The following is a 21,624-nucleotide window of genomic DNA, read 5'->3' on the forward strand; positions in this document are numbered from 1 at the left end:
GAATAAAGCCGGGGCTCCGAGGCTTCATGTTTACCCTACAGAAACACTCTCGGCGGCTATAGGATGTCGGTGACAGCACCCCTACCAGCGCCTACAAACAGAAACAAGCTTAGAGGGAGCTTCCTAGGGCGACGAGGGGGTCCTAGACCCGGCATTCGGGGTCTAGAGGTGCGGGGCGAGGCGCCAGGCGCTCAGCGGACTTCAAGCCTGCAGAGCCCAGATGCGAGTTCACCACAGGACCCCCCGGGCTGCGCCGGGCTCTCGCATTGCGCTGGGGTCCTCGGGCACCTATTTCTACGCGGGCTCGCACGGCGCAGGCGCTGGTCGAGGTCCCGGGCCTCAGTTTCCCCCACGGGGCAGCCCCGCCCTGGGAAGCCCGAGTGGTGCGGCAGGGTTTCTCCTCACTTAGGGCGGAACCGAGGTGACAGGAAGGAGGAGGCACCGCGAGGGGCGGAGACGCGTGCGACCCGGGCAGGTTCTGCGCCGATCCCGCGCCAGGGAGGGGCCGTTGCCCAGGAACCGTCCCTCCCTCCCAGGCGCGTGCTTGCCCTCGTGCGCGCGCCCACCCCGTGCTCCGACCTCTGTCAGCCAGCCGACCCCCGCCCCAACGGGCCTTTCCATTTCCCCGGGAGCGGAGAGGCCCGAGGAGACGCGCCGCTCGCTCCCGCCTGCGCGCCCCCGGCTGCGTCTGCATATTAATGAGGGGCGGGGAGGGGCGACGGGGGTGCGGTGGCCTCGCGCCCGCGCGTGCCGGGACGCACCGCGGGGGGCGGCGCGATTGTGAGGTGGCGCTGACGCACGTTCCGGGGTTCTTAAGCGGCCAGGGCGGCGACGGCGACGGGAGCGGCGGCGGCGCCCGAGCCGGTCTCGGGAGGTGGCGGCGGCGGCGATCGCCGCGAGGGGTGGTGGGGCCGAAGTCGGTGCCCCCGGCTCAGTCACGGTGTCCCTCTCTCACTGACTCCCCCTCCTTCCACCACGGCCGCGCAGCCCCAGCGCCGGCGGCTTCCTAGGTGGGGCAGGGGACGAGGAGCGTCTCCTCCCGCTGCCGGCGGCCAGATAAATGAGGGATTTCGGGTTTGGGGTGCTGCAGACCGCCCCGCTTCGAAGCAGCAGCCCCGGGCCCCTGTTCAGCGGCGAGGCGTACGGTCCCTACGCCGTGGGGTCCGCCAACCCGCTGCCCTCCGCCACGCCCTTCGGCCCGCTGTCGCCACCACCGTTGCCTGTCACCGGCTTCTTAGAGGCCGCCTCCCCCTTCTCCATCCCCCTCGGCGGCGGCGCGGGCAGCCCGGCCGCCGCCGCTTCCTCTTCCTCCCCGTTCCTGGCGCATCAGCAGACCATGCAGGATGAGCTGCTGCTGGGGCTGACACAGCAGCCGGCGCGGCCGCTTTCGGGGGCGGCGGCCACGGAGAAACTCCCCAACCACCACCCCGGCGGCGGCACGATCGCGGGTGTGACCCACCTCCTCCCCTCCCAGGACTTCAAACCGAGTCTGCACCACCCCTCCTCCTCCTCCGCCTCCTCCTGCTGCTGCTGCCGCACCTCCTCCCCGCAGGACTTCAGTAAGCGGCAGCAGCAGCAGCTGAGCAGCCAGAAGAGGAAAGAGTTCAGCCCTCCCCACCTTCCCCACCCTCCGGACTCGAAGCCGCCGCCGCCGCCGCCTCCGCCGCTCCACTGCCCCGGTCGGTTCAGCCCGCCGCCGCCGGCCGGCCCGCTCCTCCAGCCGGCGCAGCTCGGTCAGCGCCAGCAGCAACAGCCGCCGCAGCAGTTCAGCCTCCCGCACCCGCAGCACCTCTCGCCGCAGGACTTCGCCCCGCGGCAGCGTCCGGCCGACCTGCCCCCGCTCCCGCAGCTCCCTCCCTCGCCGCCCGCAGCCCCGCGGCGCCGCCACGGAGGCTCGGGCAGCCCTCGCAAGACCCCAGCCCCGGGCGAGGGCAGCGCCGCCGAGTCCCCCAATGCGGGCTTGGCCTCCTCGACGCCGCCGGTGAACCCCGCGCCGGGCTCCATGGAGTCCCCCAACCACCCTCTGCTCAACAGTCCCAGTAACCTCCTGCCCGGCGGTGCGCTTGGCGCGGGCGCCTTCAGCAGCCTGCAGAGCCCGGACCTTCCACACCCGGGCGGCGGCGGCGGCGGCGGCGGGGGCGGGGGGCCCCCAGGAGGCGGAGGGGGAGGCGGCTCCGCGTCGCCGCCGCCGCTGCCCGGCTTCGGCACCCCCTGGTCGGTGCAGACCGCGTCCCCGCCACCCCAGCCCCAGCAGCCGCCGCCGACCCAGCCGCAGCAGCAGCAGCCGCCACCCCAGCAGACGCCCCAGCCGCAGCCGCAGCCGCCCGGCTCGTCGGCCACCACCCCGGGCGGCGGCGGCGGCGGCGGCTCGCTCAGCGCCATGCCGCCGCCCAGCCCCGACTCAGAGAACGGCTTCTACCCCGGGCTGCCGTCGTCCATGAACCCGGCCTTCTTCCCGAGCTTCTCGCCCGTGTCGCCGCACGGCTGCACTGGGCTCAGCGTGCCGACGAGCGGCGGCGGCGGCGGCGGCTTCGGCGGCCCCTTCTCGGCTACCGCTGTGCCCCCTCCGCCGCCGCCCGCCATGAATTTACCTCAACAGCAGCCCCCGCCGCCCGCGGCGCCGCAGCAGCCTCAGAGCCGGAGGTCGCCCGTCAGCCCGCAGCTCCAGCAGCAGCACCAGGCGGCGGCCGCCGCCTTCCTGCAGCAGAGGAACTCCTATAACCACCACCAGGTACGGCGGGCGGCGGCATGGCCGCGCCGCGGGACCGGGAGACTGCGGGCGGGGGACGGAGGCGGCGGCGGGGAGGCCGGGGACCCGATCTTAGCCCCGAGAGAAGCCGCGACGGGGCCACTCGCGCAAGTAAGAGTAGGACTGAGAGGGCGGACGACCGTGACAGGACTCGGAACCCCAGCCCCCGGCGGGGTGGGAAGGCAGTAGCCACCGTGGGCTGCGGGGGCGTGGGAGACGAGTTCGCGCTGGGAGCCGCGGCTGGCCGGGCTCCCCTCGAATGTCCCGGCGCAGCGGTGGGGGCTGGGGCAGGGGCTGAATAGCGCCGTGGCCGCGGGCTGCCGGGCGCGGCGTCTCTCCCTGACCCTCCTAGCTGGCGCATCCCGGGCTCCACCCGGTGCCCTGAGCCTGGAGGGCCGCCGCCCCGAGCCTGGAGGGCCGCCGCCCCGGGCCCCTGACTCGGGGAGGCGCGGCGAGGACCGGGGGCGGGCCAGGGGCCTTGGAAGAGCGGCCGTGGAAAGTGAACTTGGGCAGGAGGAAAATGATTGTTGGAGAAGGTGCGTGCGGGGGAGCCCTTGACTCTGTCCTACCGTCCAATGAGGGAAGGCGGAAAGGCTTTTTTTCTTTGGAGTTTGTTTATTCTTAATTGGCCGGCGGGGATCTCGCCTTGAAGCCGCAGCCCGCCCGGCGGTCCGTCGAGCCGCTCGCAAAGCTCGGTCCGGTCAACCTGCCGGCAGCGCCGCACCCTGGGCCACCGGCGAGTGGGGAGGGAGTGGCTGACCGCGCTCCTCGCAGGACCTGGTTCCCGCGGTGTCGCCTCCTCGGCTTACAGGACTGGGAAGAAGAAACTGTTAGTGACGGCTCGAGTTCAAACCGAGATACCCCACGATTGTCTTAGTTTCTGTGCTTTTCAATGTTGGTGTCATGTTTTGTGGGTTTTAAGACAAAACTGAACTTGGATCTGGGATTAGTGTTTCCTTGTAGACTCTCGGTACATTTTTTGGTTGCCTTAACCTTCTGCAAGGGAATATTGAGCCGTGTGTATTTTAAGTAGGTAATATTATGAAATAACACTGGGCAGAGGTTTTTATTTTCCGGATCTTTTCTGATTCAAGATCTTTTTTGTTATTCCCTCAATACAATTTTTGGGTGACTGCTGGATTGGTAAATTGACGTCGAAAGAGTGTCTTGTTGGTTTTGAATCTTGTTAGCATTTCTTGCAGTGTTCATTCTGTTTAAGTCCATTTTCTATTTTCGTGATTAAGGATTGACAGAGACGCAAAATATGACCTTAACCCCATAACTTTTTCAGTTGACCAAAGTTTTCAAGGATTAGTCTTTTTTAAAGTGAATATTATCTAAATTAACCCAAGTGAAAGTTAACAGTTTATCTGAGTTAACCAAAGTGATAGTGAACAGTTTTTGTTGAATCACTGATTTCTTTCTTAGAAAAGAGAATGTGGCCTATAAGGATTGAAAATAGGGATTTTGAAATAATGTTCCACGTTTTCATGATTTTTATAATCCTCAGCAACTGTCTTTTGTGTCTCAGAGTCTTCATTTTGTTAACTGGAAACTTGTCCACAGAAAATTATCTGTAGGTAATTTTGTATTCTTAAAGTTGTGATACAGAACGTTGGAAGAACATACGCAATGGTCCATATTTAACTGTAATCTGCTTTTGAACAAAAGATGGGTCTAGCCATGGAGTGTGAGAGGTCACACAGCTTTCATATAGAATTTTAGATCACTGGAAGATAACTTTGAGCATTAAATCATTTAATAAGGAAAGTAAGGCCCTCAAGAATGAAGTGGTTTGTCCATGGCTCCTTAATTATCCATGGAATTCTGTGGAGGAGGAAAGAGTAATATATACTCATGATTATGTTAGCATTTAAAAGTTTTTAAAAATTGGTACTGTAGATCAGGAGTTTCTCTTTTAATTGTCTTATAAAAAGCAGGTTCAATTTTAAGAGAATCATATTTTTAGTAACTGTCTGGTTCATACTTCTTTGGCTACATCTTAACACCAAAGTATTAAAGTATAAACGTATTGACAGTAGAATTACCAGCAATGAATACTTCTTTAAAAAAAAAAAAAACCCAAAACTACAATTATTAGCCTTTTGGTGGATTTACCATTCTTTGATGACTTGACTTTTCTTGCCACAGGCTTTAGATTAGGATGTAATTTACTTTTGAAAATGAATCAACTTGATGGAGACTTGTATCAAGATCTCTAGTGGAATAATCAAAGCATATAGTTAATTGGCAGTATACCTCAGTGGATCCACCTATGGGCAACATCAGATAATTGCTTGAAAGTTCATGGATAATTAAGTGAAATAAAAACAAAAACACTTTAAGACAAACTATACTAAAACTGCAATAATATGCCTTAACAGTTAAATAAACAATGCAGAAAAATGACATAGTTTCTATACTGCCCTTATTCCAAAAGGCGATTTTAATTTGTGCAATAGAGTAATTCCCACTTTTGTATCAGTGCAACTTGTTTTGGAAACATGAAGTCAATGTATTTCACTTGCATGAGTAGGATATTTTAATTAACAAAGACCATATTTTTAGTTGTGTGCCTAGCATAATATGGTTGCTTTAAGATCACCGTGTATGTTATATCTTTAAGAATCTTCAGTTAATTTCAATTTTTTTCTTCATATTTATCATGTATACAGTTATTTCTGAAGGATAAGGAACTGCATGGTTCTATTTCAATAACTGTCATAAAATATCATATTTATAGTACACAAGAAGATGAAAACTTGACCAGCATCAAATATGATTTCACATAGAAAGATCTCAAGACTATTACTTTTATAACCTAGAAAAGATGTATTCTTTTGCCTTTATATATTTCATTCATATAAATTCTTAGGTCTGACATTTGAATTTGAATTGCAAACTCTTTAAATGCCACAATTTAAATAGCTATGTTTTCCCCAGCCTCTTCTGAAACAATCTCCCTGGAGCAACCATCAGAGCAGTGGCTGGGGCACTGGAAGTATGTCCTGGGGAGCAATGCATGGCAGAGATCATCGTAGAACCGGAAACATGGGAATCCCAGGAACTATGAATCAGATATCTCCATTGAAGAAACCGTTTTCTGGTAATGTCATAGCACCACCGAAATTTACTCGCTCAACTCCATCACTGACTCCAAAATCTTGGATTGAAGATAATGTGTTCAGAACAGACAACAATAGTAATACACTCTTACCCTTACAGGTAAGAATGGTATGTAAATGACCTTATCTCTAATGTTAATCTTTCAAAATAGGGAATTGGGTGGTGGTGGTAGTGGTATGGTAAAATTAACATTTTTTCAAATAAAGTTTTAATTTTTAAGCCTGTAATTTAATTAACAAAGGTTAAAATATCTATACAGAGAAAATTGAGAATGTAAAAAAATTCTCTAAACACGCAATGGAAAATAAGCTTAGTAAAACATAGAAAAACCCGTTGTATTGATTAAATACATACTGAAGCTTTCAATTGGCAACTCTTTAAGAATGTTTTCATTTATAAACTGTAATGGGCCACCAAAATTTGTTTCTCCTATAATATAGCTAAGCTAAAATGTTCTGTAATTTTAACTATTCTTAGATTTGACTACGATCGGCTGTATATATATTAGAATATACTTAGTACAGCTGTGATTGTGGCAAAATAATATTAGGGCTTTTTTGCATCTAATTTAAATTTATCTTCACTAATTCACTGATTATTTTTTCTAAATGTGGCCTAATATGTTGACTAGACTTTTTTTTCCCCCCAGGCTTTTTATTATTTTGTTGAAGTTCCTTTATGGCTATTGCAAGTGAGGTTTTTGTTTTGTTTTGTTTTTTCTTAAACCTTTAAAGGATGGAATGAGGATTTAAGATAGAGGTTTATTTTTGGTTTTCTTTCTTTCTTTCATTGGGTGGGTATGGGGAAGACAACTGCTGATTTCTGATGAAAACTTCTATGCTATTGAAGGTGAGATCTAGTTTGCAGTTGCCAGCTTGGGGCTCAGATTCACTCCAAGATAGTTGGTGCACTGCAGCCGGAACATCCAGAATAGACCAGGTAGGCTGCACAGTGTATACTTTTTAGGATTTCGGTTAGGAGTTTAGTATTTATGTTATGAGTAGGATTTAGTATTTACTTTCTTATTATACCTATTGAAACATATGTTAGAGGACACTGAAGCAATTTATTTTTTAAGGATCACCTGCTTTGAACTATTTAATGTAAGAATTTTTTTATTTTCAAATTTAAGAGTAATTAATCCTTTTATATTTCTAAAACATAATAAATATTTTTGGAAAAAGGGATTATATACACAAGAGCACCTGACTTTAAACATCAGTCAAACTAAACAGATTGTATCTCTTTTCAGAATTATATGCAATTAGGTACAAAATCATATGTTTACTTAACATGCAGCTTTGTATTTAATGTTTTGTAGAACTTTTCAGTAAATTTTTGTCTTGAAGTCTATTTGTTTTGAGATATATTTCTAAAAAAGACTTCTCTTGGTTTCGTTTTTTCACCTTTATTAAACAATTTATAGCCTAGTATTCTAAATTTTGTTACTGCTTTTGTACCCTGACTTATTCCAAATAATCAGTTTTCTATGGAGAAACCATTAGTGAAAAAGCTGGGAGTTAGCCTTAATCAAATTACATTCACACCTTTTTACAAAATACTATCTTTCTTCTTGCAAACTGAATTTGAATGTATACTAGGTGTACCAGGTGTTGAGGATTATTACAGGATATAGAAAACTCAGTCCTTATATATGCAGGTTCTTTCTTAGAGAGCTCCAGTTTGAATGAGCATAGACTTAACGTCGTGTGTGTTTTATGAATGGAGCTGTGTTATTCTAAGTCTCTTCCTTGGTTAATTTATTAACATGATATGATTTTACAAGTAAGGACATAAACAGATTAGTAATATATTTGTAAGTAACTTTCTAATCTAGAAAGTTAGCACCAATTTTGATAATCAACCACTAACAATTGTTTTAGCCAAGTCCTGCCTGTTTTCCAAAGTAGTCCTGCCAGGGTCTTCACTTAGAAGTGGTAGTTACTTCATGTAATTTGCAAGGTATTGTCTTGTTAATATAAGTTAGCTATTTACGTCTACTCTCTTCTCTACTCTGGTCCAGTTAAACCTTATTAGTGGCATTTTTATGGTAGCATTTTTGTATTTAAATTCAACACGTGAATGCCTAGGAGATGGTATGTTTAGGAGAAGAAAATTAATGTAATTGTTTTGAAGGTGGCAAGAGAAATGTTTTCAGATAGAAGAGGACATAATTACTCTGTGCAGGAAGAAGCAATAGGATGGATACATATATAGGAGAAATAAGTATCCATGGAAAAGAATACAAATTAGCTGGCATTACAGGGTCCATGAGGCAGGGACAGATGTCGAGAAATCAGGTTATAGAGTTGATTTCAATTGGTGGAATGCTAGAAAGGAGACAGGGGTGATAATGAAAGGGAAGCTTTCAAATCAGCCTCTGGGGCTGCCCTCCCACTTAGACCTCAATCAAAGCTACTCTGCTTTTACCTGTTTTATAACCTAAGATTTTAGGGAGATTTATTTTAGGAAAAATGATTTTGGTGCTTAAAGATAAACTTATCTGGTAAACTGCCGTGATATTGGCATTCCCTTTAGATACTTGAGCCAGACGTGTGATGTGATGAAGTAGAAGACAATGGTGGAGGAAAAAAAGAGATAATGGAAAGTGAATGGAACTGGAAGGAAAGAAGGCCTGTAACTTGGATCTTCTTCCTCTTCCTCATAATCTTTATGACATTGAATGACATAGTTTATGGGCTTTAATCTCTCTGGGTCACAGTTTCCTTATCTGTAAAAGGGGGACCTTGAACTAGGTCATTTAAGGCCTTTCCAGCCAGCTTTTACACTTTCTCTGATCTGTTTTGGCCATTTCTTTTCCTCCCTGGTGCCCCACCCCCTTGCCTCTATTTTTAGAATACAAGCCTCTTGGTTTCTTTGAGCAAAGGGTCTAAGGCATTAGTCTAAGGAAGTGGAGGTAGTATGTGACCTTTCAACTGGACTTAAAAGAAATGTCATTGTCTCCTCTATGTACCCTAAAAGTGCTTATACATAATTTGTTATGTGTTTCCATCTTTCCATAAAAGGTTGAGGTATTTGCAGTTGAGCCTCTTAAAAATACAGCAGCAGCTACAAAATGAAATTGATATCTTAAAATGTTGGGTAGTTTCTCATTCTTTGGCAAAATTAAAATTATAGAAGATACTTAGTCACTTAAATATCTGAGGAGATTATTTGCATTTCTGACCTTTTGTCATCACATACAATGTAATTCGAGTATATTTTTGTTAACAAGTACATTATTTTAAAACATTTTACTTTTTATTTCCTTTAGGCTCAAATTCATTAGGGCCTAGAATATAATACAAAATTCTAGAACTGAAGTCTTAATTCTTGTACTTGGATACTGCAGGCTTACCTATATCAAGAGGTGAACACATAATTGAATTCAATAAATAAGAAAGAACTAGTTTTGTAGGTTGATTTTTATTTCTGTTAATATGTAAAATTTTGTGGGTTGGAATTTTATTTTAGATAAGAATTTTTTAAAATAGAAAACCCTCACATTTAAAACTTTTTAAAAGCAAATATAAATTGTAAACATTTCTGACTTTAAAATGAGTATTATATATCTCTATGAATTTCTTTTTTTTTTTTTTTTTTTTGAGTCAGTTTCACTCTGTCACTCAGGCTGAAGTGCAGTGGCATGATCTCGGCTCACTGCACTCCCAGGTTCAAGCAGTTCTCGTGCCTCCGCCTCCCCAGTAGCTGTGATTACAGGCAGGCACCTCCATGCCTGTCTAATTTTTATATTATTAGTAGAGACAGGGTTTCACCATGTTGGCCAGGCTGGTCTCAGACTCCTGACCTCATGTAATCTGCCCGCCTCGGCCTCCAAAGTGTCGGGATTTCAGGCTTGAGCCACCACGCCCAGCCAGTATATATGCATGAATATCCTTAGGGCTATTAATTACTTTACTTTAAAATGTCATTAGCTAGTTACCCTTGCAAGAAGCATACTTAAAAATTTGAATTCTAAATTATATTACAATGGAATTTGCAGCCAGATCCAGCAACGTGCACTACTTGGAAGGCTGAGGCAAGAGGATTGATTGCCTGAGCCCTGGAGTTGAGTCCAGCCTGGGCAACATAACAAGACACCACCCCCTCTTCCCAGAAAAATAGGAGTTTTCAGTTTAATGTTAAGGTTATGCTATATTTATTCATACGTTTTAAATCAAAGAGTTAATATCCTTTAACTGAGGTTGTTATTACTTACCAGTTTACATATGACATATCAGCTCACTGTAAACAAAGTAATGTCTTGCAACAGTAATCGAGTGTGTGAAGCATATACATGCATGTCACCCTGCCTTCCACCTGGGGAGTGGTCAATATATCAACTCTAAATTTTTGGTCTTCCACACGTTCTACTTGCAGTGCTTGAGCATGTCACATAATAAATTACCTTGAACTAATTGAAGATACTTTCCACTAATCTTTAATAGGCTGTTATGATAATGTGGTAAATCATAATTTGGAGATCTGTCTCAGAAAAAAATATTATTTGAGTCTTTACTCACACACACACACAAAAAAAAAACCAGTATGTAGTTGCATACCAAGCCCAATTTGTTTATCTAATAAAGCATTTCTTAAATAGTGGTTTGTAAACCAGATGAACTTCAGGGACATTCATAGTCATCAAACTGTTGCATGCCCACTGAAAAGGAAAAAGAATGGACTCTTGTATTACAGCTTAAGTAATGGATGCCTTCTTTTTGTTTCCTATTCTGTGTTCAGTGCTTTAATTGTTCTTGAAATGTTTTCCACTTGTCTTTCTATTTTAATTCTTGTGAGTACTAGAATAGCTTTGGCCTTTTAAAACATTGGATTGTTTTTTGTTTTTTTTTTTTTCCTGAGAATGACGAACACACTTTGTTGAGGTTCAAAATTAATAAAGAAAATTCAAGAAATGTATCTTCATTCATTCTGTATGTTAGTGTTTTAATTACCCTCAGGATATATGGATAAAAAATACTATTCTTTGTCTTGGAGAAGGTAAGAGTCTAGTTGGATGAATAAGGATTATCTAAGTGGAACATCTAGAGAATGAGAAGAGAGCTTATGAGATTGAGTACTACGTTATGCAGTAGAGTAGCACGTCATCTGCTACTCATTGAGTATGGTGCAATAACATTGTGTAACAGGAATGTATGGTCAATATCTACTTAAAATTAAGGACAATATTAGCACTACATTGCTTTATTTTAAAGTAAAAATTAGAGAAGTAAACACAAATATTATAAGTACAATAAAAGCTGATCTTTCTAATTAAGCAGAATAATACATTTTCAAGCATCTGCTAAATCATTAAATATAAGAATGTAGGGTTTTTCTATAATCTTATTTTTCTTTGGAAGAGTACCTCATTTTCAGGAGGAAAAGTTTCTAATTGACCACTTATTTAAAAATAAAACAGGGTTTTTAATATATCTGAGCAAAAAAATTAATATCTCTTCAAATTGTAATTAAGTTTGAATTCCCTTTGTCATACTGCTTCTAATATTGTGCATTGACCTCCCTAGTTATTTTTCAGTGTTTATAATCTTTGCTTAGGTCATCTTTTTTCAAGATTAGGATCACTTTGTTCTTTTGTGTGTTTTTCAGCCTTTCTAAGCTTTTATTGACACTCCTGTAAGTGTTTGTGGCAAATGTCTGGGTTTAAGAAAAACCATGAAATAAGTATTATAATAAAAGAGGTTATACCTTTTCCAACAGTGTTTTCTAATCATTTTATTCTGTTAATTATTATGAGATTCTGTAATTTCGTTTCTGAAAGCCCATTTAGTTGATTCTTTGCCAGATAGTTTTTATATTTCAGAATTGATTGCATGCACACTTTTCCTCATAGATTCTTATTTTTGTGAATATCTTGGTGTTTTCAAATAGCCTTGTAATAAATGTAAATTACATTGCTATGATTTTCCATATTTATTAATGATAATTAGTATTGTTGTGTTCATGGTCACTTGAAAATTGCCTTAGTTCCTCAGTTTAGTTTTTAAACTGATGGCAGTTTGCATGAACACAACTTTTCCTAATGTCTTTATTTCAGAAGAATGCATGAGTGTTTGTTTTATAACCAGATTTGTTTCTGTTTTTTCAGAAGTCATATTTTAATTCCCACAATTTATTTAATGGAATTATCTATATCTTTTGCATGTAAGCCTATAGGTTTCATTAAATTCAAAAAGCAATTTTGAGATGTCATGTGCTCTTTGGTTGCTCACGGCTGTTTTATGTTTGTTGCTTTAAAAATCACATGGGATGCAGCTAATGCTTTACAAAGTATAACCAAGCTAATCTTTTTAAAATAGCTTTGCTGTTTTCTTTCCTAGAGTAGGAGTTTAGGATCAAATACTTAACAGAAAAAGGAAATAAGAGACCTTATAAGTAGGCGTCTCACTGATTGAGTTAGATAGACACTCAAGCGGAAGTTATTAATAGATGCAGCCTTTTTGAGTAACACCTCTCAAAATTAATTATATAGTGGTCACTGATATTTATAGTTAGTTTAAGGATGTTTCTCTTTCATACTTTAAATATTGTCCATGACCCAGGCAATAATTTTACCATGCTCTAGAGCAAGATCACACCTCTTGCAATGAAGGTAGAGTGTACTTTCCCCTACACCTCCAGAAAAAGGAAGTTACTTGGGAAATATTGTTTGGGTGATTTATTAGTTACCATTAATTAAGGTCATCAGTTGACTGGGCATAGGTTGATTCTGTTCAAAGTCATCAACCTAAAAAGATAACTATGAACTGTAATATATCTCCTTTGTGAGGATTTAGGGTAAGGAGGATAGTAAAGTATTTTAAAGTATTTACAGTGTATTCTTAGAACCGTCATGATATGGCATACCTGCAGAGGGATTTTTTGCTTAATTATATGAACATTAACTTTTGTCATTACAGCTTACATTTTATAATTCTATTTTAAATACATCTGGGAACTTTCAGTATAATAGTACTTAATCTTCCATTGGGTTGTTGGAAATTCAGATTCATAGCAAGCCACATTAATCTGATGCTTGTGTCAGTTTAGTCAGTTAACATTTGACTACCTATTCCATTGAGGATTCTGAGAAAGTTTTATAGTCCTTTGCAATTACTGTTTAAGAAGTACAGTCTTTCTCCTCACAGAACTCGACTTTTTTTAAAATTTTTTACTGAGTTTGTATGGTAGAGATAAAGGAGTATTCATTCAGCAGACATATGAGAACTAACTATATTCTGTAATTAGTCCCTATTCTTAATCAACTTAGAAGTTTAGTGGAAGAGACAGGAAAATCAACAAATTGGTTATGAACACAGTATTGTGGAAGCACAGGGAAGATGGACATATTTGGATAGATTCCTAAAATTAATATGTCATTTTTGCCCATATGGGCCATCCTATTCTCTGTTTTGATTTTATTAATATTTCATTAATTTTGGAGTATTTTCAGTCTTTTTCTTTTCTGTAATTTTTAAAGAGACTATAGGCATAATCTTGTCTGACATGATTATTTTCTAGGAGTTAGAACCAGAGCCTAGAGAGATTTAGTGACTTCAGACGAAGAAACTAATTGCTTCTTATGAAGTGTGATATCCAGGCCCGCAGAATCAGTATCACCTGGGAACTTGTTAGAAATACATATTCTCAGGTTCTACTCCAGACCTACTGAATTTGATGTGTTTCAGCAGTCTGTGTGTTTAACCAGCCTTCCAGATGATTCTGAAACATGCTCAAGTTTAGGAACAACTGTTACAGCTCATTGATTCTTTGTGCCTCCATCACTAATCAAGGTCGCTGTTCTAGAGAGCAGCTGTTATTGATGCATGTGTTTTACCTCAGGGGCCTTTCAGTACAAATCAGTAAACAGTACTGATAGAGTTAATTTGTGATAAAGCTGGAATAAGAGTCTCCAGTTTAGCGTTCCTTCCGTCATTCAGTGTTACTTCCTTTTTTAAATCCCTGACAGCAACTTATTTAGTCTACAGTGCTGATTCTGAACCCCTAGATTTAAAAAGGCTACAACCTCAATTTAAACATCAAAGTAAATAAATAGACATATTCTTAGAAAAGCTACTTAGGTTTTTCTTCAGCTTTCTAAAGAACTGATTCTGAATCTTCTCTGGATTGTGGACTCCCGTGGAAAACTGATGAAAGCTATAAACCTTTTCTTCAGGAAAAAAAAAAATTTATGTATACACCAGTCCCCACTTATCCATGAGGGATACGTTCCAAGACAATCAGTGGATGCCTGAAACTGCAAATAGTGCCTTCATATATGATTTTTTCCCAGTGAAAACGTATGTATGATAAAGTTTAATTCATAAATTAGGCACAGTAAGTGACAACAATAATTAATAATAAAGTAGGACAATTATAACAATGTAATGTAATAAAAGTTATGTAAAAGTGGCATTTCTCTCTCTCTCAGAATATCTTATTGTATTGTCCTACAGATAACTGAAATCGTGGAAGGCAAAAGGCAGAAAGGGGGGACTACTGTACACCCATGAGCAGTCTATTATATATAATCTCAGAGACTTCTGGTCTCTATTGAAGCTCATGGACCCAGGTTCTTAAGTGCCTTATTTTGACTTCTATGGGGACTTTTATTTCCACTTAATTTTCAGATTCTTCCTTTCCATTTTCTGTGACAATCTTTTTTTTAGAGTTTAGAATGGACTATCCTGCCTCCCCAACGTATATATAAGCTTGCACATGCGTGTACACACATACTTAACTGGTTGGGTGAGTATTTTGGGAAGACTCCTAGATGATGGCATGGGCCAGAAAGCTTCTGTAGTGGTTCCCCATGTACCTTTTTTCAGATGCATTGAGTATGTATTGAACAGAATACAGTGGAAATTCATGGACATTAAAGAGTCAGATTCTTTCAAATAAGCAAGTGAAGGGATTGAACATTCAGCAAACAAGGTTCTGATAACACAAGATTTTGGAGACTTGGTGAAGTAGCAGACTTAATGAGATTACTGCTTTTACTCTTCTCTCTTCCACGTGCCTATTTTGCAGGGGAGTTGGGGGAGGCAGGCTTAAAAATGCAGAGACAAATAAGGAAGCACTTTATAGAGTAAGATATGAATCTGAATATTCTAGGCATTAGTCCTTGTTCTGGTGTTAGTATCTTATGCTTTTGATTTTTGCCATATAAGATGTTTATGCACTCATTATGAAATTCAGACTACTATGTCAAATAACAAAGTGTTTGATAGATGTTTAAAGTATGGTGCAATTATGGAACTAAAATATTTCCTTCCAAATATTTATTTTCCTCGTGCAAGTATCTGTCTTCCTAAATACTTGAGAAAAGTTTAGAAATTAACCAAAAAATACTTTCTATGTATATAAGATTTCAGGAAACTTTATAGAGAAAGGTAACCATAGAAATTATTTTACTGTTTTGCATTAGTATTGCCAATAAAATTAGATTGCTTTTGATAAAAGATTTAAGAGATAAATGTACTGAAAATAATGTCCTCCAATACAAGGAACATTGTAGCTCATGAGATCTGTAGTTACTGGTATTTTTGTGGGATACAGATTAATTGGTAATATATTAATCAGATGTCCTCTTTTGTGTAAGAGAATTTAGATAGTATTTTTATAATCACGTTTTGAAAATGCATAGATTATAATGTCTTTTTTCCTCTTCTCTTCCAGGATCGAAGTAGAATGTATGACAGTTTGAATATGCACTCTTTGGAAAATTCCCTTATCGATATTATGAGAGCAGAGCATGATCCTCTTAAGGGTAGGTGACTTTTTTAAAAAATATGTTTATGTTATATACCAATTTGCTTATCTAACTAGTTTTTATATGAAAGTGAACCCTAAGTAGCATCTATATCCACTATAAAATTCTATTATACATTTATTAATGATAATCTTTTTTTTATGAAATGCCATACTTTTTCCTTTGTTGCTTAATGTGAACTCACCTACCTTGACTTACAATTTAAGGAAAATTTACTATTTAGAGACATGCTTCAGTTCACCAGAGAATGAAGAATGGATCTAAAAGTATACATTAGTCACTTTTCTAGAATTCTTTCAAGTATGAAAATACTAAAAATATTTCTTGGAATACTTGTATTCACAATTTGCGGTGATTCCAGTCTAGAATTTTCCCTAGTTAACCTCCTTTCTCTATTTTTCTTCTACTGTCATAGGGTTTTGAAAAGGGGAGAATATTTTATAGTGGCTTCTCCAAGGTGAAAAGTAGCTCTTCATAGAAATTGACACAAATTAGGGAAAAGAACCAGCCCACTTATCCTACAGTAGCAGTCTTCACTAATTGTTTATAGTATTTGAAGAAGTCTCATTAGCATACTTGTTTTTGTCTGTACATATTCTGTATATAAAATGAAAATTATTACGTATTATTATGTATTTTTATACAGTATATATCGTCATTTATGTCAATGGTGAAAATCTACCAAATTGTCAATTTGAGTCATGACAGATATCTTGCTACATAATAAATTATCTCAAAACTTAGCAGCTTAAAATAGCAATAAATATTTATTACTTTACACGGTTTCTGTGAGTCAGAAATTCAGGAGCAGCTTAACTATTTTATTCTGGCTCAAAATCTCTCATTGAATCAAAATCATGGATTACTTTGTAAACTTTCTCCATTTTTAATTCTATAAAGCCAAGTTAGAATTCTCTTTCAAGATTTGGCCTAAAAACTCTATAAACTTCCATATTGACGGGGAGGTGGTGATGTGGGGCTAAGTTGATAATACTGACCACATATCTAATTATTTTGTTCTGTTTATGGATTTTGCTTGTCAAAAGAATTCCTTGTCTTTTCAATTCCTTAATTTTAAGGAGCTTGAGAAGCTGTGGGGATATTAGTGATTGTTGATTATGTGTGCTAATAGTAATTCCTCATACAAACTTACAGTAAAGTTATATGTCAAGTTTTTGGGTTTCGGTTTTTTTTTTTTTTTTCTAACCAAAATTCAGCTTAGATTTTTTAGTATCTTTGTATAGGGTCTTGGTCTTTTTCACTGTTATGCTGGCAGTTTCAGTGGTTTGTCTTAGATCCACCATTTAGAATAGAAGCCAGCAGTTTATGATTAAGAAGTTTCCTGTTTATCTCCTTGGCTTCTCAAGAAAGAAAACTCTTAGAAATTCTAATACAAGATAAAGTCAAGATTATTAACTGTTACCAGTGGATAATAAAAGTTTTTCGTTGTTTCTCCCAGTCTTTTTTTTTTTCAAAAGGCTTTTTAAACATATTAGATAAAATGTTCACTGTGGCACTGTTAATTATCTCTGTTTTTCTTTTTACTAGCCTGGATTATAGTAAAAGTGAAGGGAAACCTAAAAAGAGGACATTGGAAAGGAAATGGAAGCATTGTGAGGTTAAGGGGAATTATATATACATATACACACACACACTCATGTATATTGATATATATGTTTTTTAATCTCAAGAGAATTCAGAATTTTTAAGTTAGAAAAATTATCTTTGGCTGTGAGAACGGGAAAAACATGCTCACTAACCACCTTTAGGCATCATCATGGTGACAAGTCTGTTCATATTTACACAAAACGTGGAATATTTTGTCTTCCACATGTTTTATGACAGGGAATTTTTAAAAAGAGAAAAAAGAAAAAATTGAGAAACTTTCTCTGCATAAAATCAAAAAAAAAGACTGATATTTGTACAAAGCTCCATCATATCCCTATTTAAAATTATCTTGGTACTAGGTTCTGCCACTTTAAGTCTTTTTTTTTTTTTTTCCTTTCTTTCCTTACTTACACAGATTCCACTGCCTCCTGGGATATTATGTTGTATATTTTCTTTCTTCCCATACTCTGATTATTGTAATTTTTGGGGGGGGGGGCGGGGCTAGACCTCAGTAGAATCTTCTAAATCAAGGTGGTAGCAAATGGAATAAACCATCCAGGGTTTAACACCTGAATTTGTTTTCCTTCTTTCCATTACTGTTCTTGAGGGCGGTATTTCACCCTCTGTCTCATCTCTTCTCTCTTACCTTTTCATCCCTTCTAGGAAATCCTGTCCTCTGTTTAATTAAAAAAAATTATTTTCCCCTGGAAAACAAAATGAGTATTATTTTATCCTTTCTAAATGCTGTTTTACAAACCAGCCATTGGTTTTGTTTTTGTTACGGGATCTGATGAAAAAGGAGAAGAGAGTTGGAGGGTAAATGTTTAAAATGAATTGTTTCTCTTTATATTAATGGTGAAAATATCTAGGAAAATGAACTTGAGTGAGGAGAGATATTAGTTATCTCTGTATAATTATCCCAAATTTAGCAGATCAAAACAACAGTAAACATCATCTCACACAATTTCTGTGGGTTTGAATTTGGGAGCAATTCAGCTGGTTACTTCTGGCTGAGGATATCTCATGAAGTAGCAGTCAGCATACTGGCTGAGGCTGCAGTCATCTGAAGGCTTAACTGGAACTGGAGGATCTTTTTCTAAGATGGTACACTCGCATGGCTGGCTGTTGGCAGAAGAACTCCGTTTGTTGCCTCATGGACCTCTCAACAGGGCTGTAAAATTTTTCTTATAACGTGGTTGCTTATATCCCCCAAAGTGAGTGATAAAAGCTCAAAATGAATGCCCCCATGTCTTCTATGTCCTAGCCTTAGAAGTCTCATACCATCATTTCCACAACATTCTGTTAACTACGTAGATCAGCTCTGCTCAATTTAGGTCAGGTCTGCTATTCAAGAGATGTGAATACTAGAGGCTGGCTACCACAGAGGTAAAAGGCAGAGTGGTAAATTTGTATTCAATTCTACCCTCAGTTAAAGGAAAAGAAAAATTAGTCAAGGTGAGACTGTCAATTGGAAGAAAGGAGTCAAGCAGATCTCTAGAATGCTAAGTGGCACGTTCCTGACCTAACTGAGAACTGGGTGATTGTGCTAACAGAAGCACCCTCCCTCTCATCCCTGTTTATGCCCAGAACACTTCACTGCAGCTTATTTGCATTTTCCTACTCTCCAGTGTTTTTTCAGGACAGTAGGGAACCTCCATTGTTTAATGTTGATATTTTCGTGGTCTGGCATAGCAGGTGGGAAGGGTCTAGTCTTGTTGGAGTTGTCCAGATATGAAATGATGGCAACCCAAGATGGAACGCTGAATGCACCTTACTCCTTTAAGTGTGTCTGCTTTTGCACAAGTTTCCTAGACACTGACTGCACATTTTCTGAGACAGACATTGTGTAAATATGAAGAGACCTGTCACCATGATGATTCCTAAAGATGGTTAGTGAGCATGTTTTTTCCCTTCTCACAGCCAAAGATAATTTTTCTAACTTAAAAATTTTGAATTCACTTGAGATTGAAAAACATATGTATCTATATATATGCATGTGTTTATGTGTTGTGTATACATATATATATAATTGTGTATATATATTTTTATATTTAAAATGTAATTTTATATATATGTATAAAAAATTCCCCTTAGCCTACTGGGGAAAGAGAGATACCTTATACAAATACAATATACATATATCTACTGCGTGTTAGAAATACTGTGGAGGAAGATTATGAGGTGTTTAGAGAGATTATAAATGAAAGTACCCAATTTAGATGTGGAGTAAAGGAAGCTGAGACCTGAAGCATGAGCAGCACAATGATGAAAAAATATTGGGAGAAAGTGTCAATTAGACAGAGGAACCAGCATGTGCAAAAGCATGAAAGAGATTGTCACGTTTGAGGAACTGAAAGGAGGCTAGTCCTGGCATAGCTTGTTTAGGGCTGCCTGACGCCGACTGGGTGTAACAGGGCACAGTTAACACTGTCGAAAGTGTGCTATATTTTGCTATGGATCATGAACAGTGACACACTGTTAAATGCTTTCTTTAGTAAGAATGGCACTGACCCGTCTGCTTTATTTATTGTGTGGTAGTTTCTCTCCATTAACATCCTATTTTCTGATTACTGTCTTGATTCTTGGCAAATATCTTTTCAAAGGAAGAACAATCATGGATTCTTTAAATGGTTAAAGTAAATCATGCTTTGCCAAGTACTGTTTTGTAGTTTTTCAGTTTTAGATTTGCATACCTATTTTAAGTAATTTGTGATTTTTTAATATATGTGTCTATATGTTCATTCCCCCTTTAAACAAAAGAACAAGACAGTGATTATTGTTAAGCTCTTTTCCTTCCCTGCCCCCAACAATTTGTAAAAAGGCTTACTGTGTATTTTTTGCCAGAAATTACTTGTATCGTTCCCCAAAGTATAGGGACAAACAAAAGTACTTAATTGTAGCTCATAAAAGTTGATTTGAAAACTCTAGGAAGAAATGTAGTTTATGTAATGGTTTTGGGGAAGATATGTGTCAGTAAGTTGTAATGCCTTTACCAGTGTTTCATGAGTAGTTAAAGGGAATTAAAGAAAAAGAATTTAGAGTGTGATTTTACATCAACGAATGTCTAGAAGTGGATGCCTTTAAAACTTCTTATTTACTACGTTTTTGTGTGTCTAGTGTCATTTTTATTACCTGATTGCTAACCTCCTATTTTTTAAGACTCCTGAAGTAAGAAGCTCTGTTTATTTTAGGGCATATAGGCCCTAAGAAAATAAGGAGTTATTCCTGTAAGGTGCTGACTGATTATGGTAGTACCAAATTTCTTATTTTCTTCCACTTTTCCCTCTCTTTCTCTTCAGCTGACCTTGATATAAGATTACAATACCAAGTCACAAAATAACCTGTATAAATTTCTAAAAGTCTCCATTGTGAGAACTTATATTTAGAATTTAAGAACTGTTGAGCCAGACAGAGGTTCTCAGACTCTGAGACTGTGTCAACCATGTGGGTTTCAGGGCCCATTCCTAGTGGTGGTGCAGTCAATGTGGGGTGTAGAACACACCTGAAGAAACTCTGGTATAAGAGAGCAGTGGTAAAGAGATCTTTAAAAAAACTGTGAAATTTTAATGGCATTTATTAAAATAAAGTTCACAATAAAACAAATACCAATAATATACATGCCAAAGCAGGTATGTCATCTGCTCTTACAGGACTCTTCCTTATTTCCCCTGACAGAGTAAAAGGGGTGCATTTCTCAAAACTGAGTTTACTTTTTCTTCAGCCACTGGTGTTTTCCTGAAGTCAAAAGTTTTACAATTGCTAATAACAAAGAAAAAAGAATATAGAAGAAAATCACCTGTATTAGATATATATCTTTAAAAAGTTAGAGGGATGTTGCATATGTGTTCAGTTTTAAATGAAATGTTTCCATTTATTTTAAAAAGGAGTAAATAGGATTGACATATTATTTCTCCTTTATTGATTTTTTGTTTCTTTATTCTATAGAGCCCTGGCCTTTGATAGGAAAAAAATTATTAACAACTTTTGGAGTAAATTATATTTATATAGAAGCCATGTATATTTTATTAAGCAATTCTGACTTTAAGAAACGATTATTGTTATAATGTACATGGAATCTTAATACTTTATCCTTCCACTGCTCAGAATTGTTCATCTTAGTGAAAGGTGAAAGTACAATTTATGAGTTTGGTCATTGAGAATATCTGTAGATTGAAAAGGAAATTATAAAAATGTGGTTGTGAAAGTTTTTGTTTTAAAAAAACTTATTTGAAATATGGCATCATGGATAGAGATAAGTTTTGCTTTTATTTCTTTTTACATAATTGTCTTTATTACAAACTGTTATTACATTTAAAACATACTTGAGTTTTATTTCTTCCAAGCATCTTTGAATATTTAGGTAAATGAT

At 40.0% G+C, this 21,624-nt stretch overlaps 1 protein-coding gene across 11 annotated transcripts in view; it reads left to right on the top strand.

Moving 5' to 3' along the window:
* Window positions 1-839: 839 nt before the first annotated feature.
* CPEB2 (cytoplasmic polyadenylation element binding protein 2) overlaps window positions 840-21,624 on the top strand; it is a 66,226-nt gene continuing 45,441 nt past the window's right edge. For 3 of the 11 annotated variants that reach the window (XM_045392147.2, XM_045392149.2, XM_065544793.1), the window contains exons 1-4: window positions 840-2,731; window positions 5,693-5,983; window positions 6,725-6,814; window positions 15,554-15,644. In XM_045392147.2, coding sequence (XP_045248082.2) covers window positions 1,061-2,731; window positions 5,693-5,983; window positions 6,725-6,814; window positions 15,554-15,644 — 2,143 coding nt within the window. In that variant the 5' untranslated portion in view covers window positions 840-1,060. Of the gene's footprint in view, window positions 2,732-3,075; window positions 3,286-5,692; window positions 5,984-6,724; window positions 6,815-15,553; window positions 15,645-21,624 lie in introns of those variants that run through there. The other 8 variants (XM_045392152.2, XM_045392154.2, XM_065544794.1 and 5 more) reach the window with 4 other exon arrangements.

The sequence above is a fragment of the Macaca fascicularis genome, chromosome 5 (genome assembly GCF_037993035.2).
Source record: "Macaca fascicularis isolate 582-1 chromosome 5, T2T-MFA8v1.1".
In the NCBI taxonomy this organism is placed as follows: Eukaryota; Metazoa; Chordata; class Mammalia; order Primates; family Cercopithecidae; genus Macaca; species Macaca fascicularis.